General features: G+C 45.7%; 1 protein-coding gene across 1 annotated transcript in view; it reads right to left on the reverse strand.

Moving 5' to 3' along the window:
- LOC142765152 (uncharacterized) overlaps positions 1–3,908 on the reverse strand; it is a 274,054-nt gene extending 270,146 nt beyond the window's left edge. Inside the window, exon 1 of the mRNA XM_075865727.1 lies at positions 3,823–3,908. Within this exon, the coding sequence (XP_075721842.1) occupies positions 3,823–3,828 (6 nt within the window). The 5' untranslated portion in view covers positions 3,829–3,908. The remainder of the gene's footprint in view (positions 1–3,822) is intronic.
- Between the last annotated feature and the right edge of the window lie 2,092 nt (positions 3,909–6,000).

Below are 6,000 nucleotides of genomic sequence, written 5' to 3' on the forward strand. Positions count from 1 at the left end.
CACATGCGCGTCCACTGGAGAATCAGGAGAATTGTAGATGTGGGAAATTCTTACAACATATGACGAGCTCACTAAACATTTCTACCTGTCTAAAAGGATTTTCCCTCCACCTCACAAAAGTCTAACCCAGCCCCAAGCACTTACATTAAGGCTTTTGCAAACGCGGATGTACCCTACTTTGCAAATGTTACACATCATGTACCCTGACCTATATCCAAGTAATCTTTGTCCACATTGTGGGTAAATAGCTTCATTAGAACACATGCTCTGGCAGTGCACCAAATTCGCTCATTTATCGCACATCACCTCTGCCAGATGGGAGGCGGCAATCCGCATATCATCCTTGGCAGATCAGCTCTGGGCTGTCCACCAAGCCCGAGAGGCGGCTGAGGAGCTTGGCATCTCAGTCCCCACGTGGGAGCTGCCCGCAACACAGTGATCTGTGTTTTGGAGGACCAAATAAAAGTTTATCCAATCCAATCCAACGCGGTGTGTAGAGGAGGAAGGGTGCACAGATGGTGGAGGAGTGAAGCGCGCGCGGTGTGTAGAGGAGGAAGGGATGCACAGATGGTGGAAGAGTGGGCGACGGCGCGACGGTGCATGCGCGCGCGTCAGCTGTCGAATGTTCGAGAAGCGGTGCGGACGGCGCGGACGGCGCACTACAAGGCGCGAGTATAAGATGCTTCCGCATCTAAAACTTTATTTCAGTCCTGCAGGACGCGTTTAGCGCGTAGCGGGCCTCTCCCACGTAGGGACCGACAGGGAGTACATGGCAGCCGCTTCGTGGGTCAGCTGGACGGCCCATTTCTGGTCCGTGGATATGCTGCCATTTTTTTATTCACTAGGCTATGTATTCTGGCACCACAGTCAGACGGTTGTGCAGCGTCATCGTTCGGTTTTACAGGAAAAGCTGTTATGACATTACAAATCGGGTCACGCGAATATGTCCTCAGCCACCGCCGCCAGTGTCCGTAATCACGTCGCGTGAAATTAGAAAAAAAAACCTACTACCAATGACACAGTTGAGCTCAAATCCGGGTCTGCTGGGTACCCGCCCAGTATACTACCATTGAGCTACGCCGGTACTTTTTTGGTACTTGTGACTTATTGGTTAACTTGCCTGAGGCAGGTCTGATGTCGGGAATGCAATTGCGTTATTACGATTTATAGAGCGATTTAAAACAGTGAAAGAACAAGCAGTCGTTGCACAATGCGAATAGCGTAACAGCTGGGCTGTTCAATGCTCCATTTCGTTGTAAAAGCTTTTTCTTATTCCCCTACTAACAGTGGCACATACTCACTTCATAATTTCTCATTGTCATCAGCCACTGCATGAACAATAGACACAAAATTCCTTGCAAGTGTTTAGCGGATACCATGCTTCTCAGAAAAATGACAAATGTAGCATAGCGAATGCCGGCCTACCACCCAAAAGTTCTTATTATTACCCTAGTGGGTGTGAAGTAAATGTTCTTGCAGTAGATACCAAATGAGTGTTTTGAAAATGCTCTGAAAGGCCGCTCTTATAGCTTTCGCTAAGACTGTGCTGCGTATTCTGCGGAGGCCTGGCGTTTTTGTTTTTACTAGCAGACACTGCCTGCGTCGGCCTTTCGAGGCAAGAGAGGGGTAGAGGAGCGAAAGTATTGCGGTTGTCTTTCTAGTCCAGCACAAGACGCGAGCATGCAGCACGAGACGAGAGACGTGAGCATGCGCAGTGGGTGTATGGACAGCACCGCTGCAGACGTCGAAGCCCGACATCATGTGACTAAGCATTGCTCCACATTAAAAAAGGAGTAGTATGCATGATGTCCAGTACGTGTATTAGTACTAAAACCGTTCATGACATGCTACAGCATTTCATGCATTTAAACCAGACTTGTATGTGTTAGAGAATATAAGTAACCGAATACAATTAGAATTGTTCCTTCTAAAATGTATTATGTTACAGTAGCGAGTTGCTGCTGTCGAAGAGTACCTGAGCAACTACGTATGTATGATCAATTGCTATTGTGTTAATATTTATGTAACAATACAACGCAATAATACGAAACATTGACGATGAATAAGGCACTAAAACAAGATTTGGGGTGTGAAGTGATCTTTCTTTACTTCGATATTAACTTTTGCACACCCACACTGCACCGCACAACATAAGATACGCGAAAGCGGGTGAAACATTTTCCTATGCAACTACAAATTTTTTGCAGCACGACAATGAGTTGAATGCTCATACAGAAATTTGTCATGTGCAAAGTATCGATTATCTAGCGGGTTGCTTGATTATGATTCCTGGCGACGATGTTAGTTTTGCTAAATTGAGGAGCGCACCCACCCTATACTTGGAATGCGCGCCTGTGTGCTAGACCAGCACCTGAAGTGTTGGCCTCATGGTCGTCTATTCTGATGTTTATGCACCTTGCGGTCTGTTCTATATAGGTATACAGAGTTATAGAACTAGGAAACGTTGTACACTAGCCCCGTGGAATAGTCAATAACTGGGGTTCCATGGTTAACACAACACGACGACAAAACTTCTGTATTTTATTGTTTCATTTTGCCTATTTGCTGACGCCTGCGCATGTTTTCTCGAGCTTATTACGTACTTGAAAACTACTTTGACATCAAATCAACCTGCCATATTTTTTGATCAACGCGAGAGTTTGTCAAAATTGCGCATTACTGCAAAGATCTTGTTACTTTTCAAATTTCGCTTGTTCTTGTCCACATTTTGCCAATTTTTCACTGTGTGCAACCACAAGCGTCTGAAACATTTTGTCTCGAAGTTGAGTCTGGCCATTGTTTTTGTGCCTCATTCATTTTCAGTGTTTCGTGTCTGCGTATTGCTATTACATAATCATGAATGTTTACCAACTCGCCCAACTATCAGTGCTACCATTACGTTAGTTGCCTTGCAAATTTTATCGTCCCAGCACAAAAACATAAGTTACCTAAAACTGCAACAAACATACAGCAGCTTACGTTGTAGAGAAAAATGCGGGATGCTTACTGTGGATCCTGTAGAATGGTGTTACATTTGAACTTTCAGCTGGGTTTGATTTTTAAGGTTTTGCTGGTTCTGCCACATTTATTGAATAAAAGGTCAGCTGTCAAGTTTCAAGTTTTTTGAATGCACGCGCTGAATGGAAGTGTAGCATTGCAACGTAAAAACACCTAGTGCTTGAGCTCGTATATGCGTAGTGCTTTTATTGTCCGTATGTTCAGTATGAAGTGTCGTTCTGCACTGTTGCTGAATCTTGCGTAAGTCGTTGCAGATAAGGTGTTCCCAAAAAATGTCCTCAACAAAGTACTGAATTGACAATTGTCTATGTTTTATAGCTTACAGCAATACGCCAGTACCCCAAGACAATATCAGCTTGCAGAAAAGAGATAGAAAATATGAAGTTTTTGCCCAACGAAACACAAATTATAAAAGTACAAGAAAGTTTAGTTGATCGGAAGTAATCGATTACTTGTAACGTGTCATGTACAACTCTAATCAGACATGCACGTTAGTTTTATTACGCTGACGAAGTCCTGAAGCCACATTTGGAGTGGTTAGCGTAGTTCGGGCTTTCACAACTATATACAGGGCGCCTTGAAGAGCGTGTTTTCCGCACAGCGCTATCGCATATCCTTAGAAAATTGGTAGACCACAAGAATAATGCACACACAGACTGGCCCAAATAGGGAAAAAAGATCACTGTCGTCTACATCCTGCACATCTGCTCCATGTTTGGACAGGTCACAACGCGGAATGGAATACAAGCGCCACCGATCAGTTACACCCCTGCAATAAATGAGCTACCAAATATGTTCGCTCACCGACATGGCTGATGAAGTCCAACGCAGTTGAGCAAAAACAGGTATGACTGCTGAGGGTCTCTGAGAATACCACCGGCCAAGCGTGTTTGTGATGCTACTCGTGGCATTGAACTGTGACCCATACCCACTGCAGTATCGGCGAGGCTACCCACCACAAAGAAACAGTGCCCGTGAAAGTGGTTGTGCAGCGAGGATTCGGGACAATCCCCATCGCAAGGCAACCACTACCGCATTAATAATAGACAACAAATAGCTCCATTAAGTGCTGGTGTATTTCTTTCAAGCAGGGCATGTACAGCATGTTTCTTTACAGTGGCTCATCCCAGCAAGTTTTGTTTGGTCTGATTTTCGGATGTCTGCAATAAAATTACCAACGCAAATAAACAGCTACATGCATATCTTGTTTAACCATACCAGATTTCTTCTATTTAAGGAGGAGGAGGATTGAAAGAGGAATGACAGGGAGGTTAGCCAGTTCTCAGTCTTCTAATTAAAGTTTCAATGTATGTATACATAGGTGGAGTGTGAAGAGAGAGAGAGATAAATAGAGAGGAAAGGCAGGGAGGTTACCCAAGCGTGGCTCGGGGCTACCCTATACTCGGGGTGGGAGAAAAGGAGAATAATAGAAAGGAAAGAGATAGAAAAGAAGAGGAGTAAGGAAGAGAAGGATGAATAGTTAGCTCGAGACTACACAGCATGGTATCACACTGTTTTTTTCACAAGCGGTCGTGAAGTTTGGTGGTTCTTAAGAAGTGCAAGAGGGCTTTCGTGGCTTTGCGTGTATGGGAGACTGTCGGCCAAGGTCCCAGGATCTTCTTTTCTATAAGTGGCCGTGAATCCAGCTGACGAAGCTTGGCTTCCATGATACGTCGTTCAGACTAGTATGCTGGGCAATGACATAGAATGTGCTCGAGCGTTTCCTCGCCGGCGCAGATGTTGCATGCCGAAGCGCTCGCCATTCCAAGGAGACGAGAGTACCCGTTCGTAAATGCCACGCCCAACCTCATGCGACAACGTAATTTTCAACGCATCGTGGGAGCCCGGATGGAAAACATGTTTGGGTCGATCTAATGCAGGTGCGTGTGGGAGAAACCCGGTGTATTCCTTTGTAAGAGAGTTATATGGCGAACAAGTGATTGCAGTCGCCTTGCAGCGTTCATTCTCAAGAGTGGTATGGGCGTGCGCAGGTCCTGGTCATGAGCCGATCGAGCAGCTCCATCCGCGCGCTCATTGCTGACAATTTCCCAATGACTCGGCAACCACTGAAATACAATATCGTGACCTTTCTTGAGCGCTTCGTGGTAGTCATGTCTTACCTGATAAACAAATTGTTCGTGTAACTCGTGCTGCATAACAAACTGTAGTGTCTGTAAGGCTGACCTTGAGTCGCAAAAGATGGCCCATTGGTTAGGTTGCTGCCGAAGAATGTCCTTTACTGCACCTTGAAGTGCTGCGAGCTCTGCTGCTGCCGACGTCGTGGTGTGAGATAACTTGTATCGAAGCAACACATTATCAGATGAAACAACCACCAAGCTCTGCTGCGTTCGACGTCGTGGTGTGAGATAGCTTGTATCGAAGCAACACATCATCGGAACAACTCCTGCTCCTGTAAACCTCTCGAAATTAGTGGAGCCATCGGTGTAAACGCGTATGTGATCGAAGTAACTCTCGTCCAACAAACGCAAAGTCAATTGTTTCAGGGCTAGCGGTGACATGCGTGCCTTCTTAACGATTCCAGGAACTGATAAGCGCACGTCAGGTTGACGGATACTCCATAACGCAGCTGCTGGATGCATCGCAAGTTTGAAGCCAGACGGTAATATGTCCTGATGTTTAGTCACAATAACGCAGAACGAATTATGGGGCCTCCACGCGGTCAAAGACGCTAAATGATGTGACGGTAGCTATGATAAATGCCGAATGTGCGCTCTCAGCGTCTCTACAAAGATATGCGTTGTTACCGAATGTTCTTGTACGATAACAATAGTGGCCACCGTCAACGAGCATCTTGGAAGGCCAAGACATGTCCGAAGTGCTTGGGCTCGTGCACTCTGTAGTGTACAGATGTTAGTGTTGCATGCGTTGGACAGGACAGGAAGGCTGTACCAGCGAATTCCAAGAAAGAGGGTTGTATAAAGCTGCACCATGGATTGCACGGATGGGCCCCATGATTTTCCG

This window comes from Rhipicephalus microplus, chromosome 6 (assembly GCF_043290135.1).
Source record: "Rhipicephalus microplus isolate Deutch F79 chromosome 6, USDA_Rmic, whole genome shotgun sequence".
NCBI lineage: Eukaryota > Metazoa > Arthropoda > Arachnida > Ixodida > Ixodidae > Rhipicephalus > Rhipicephalus microplus.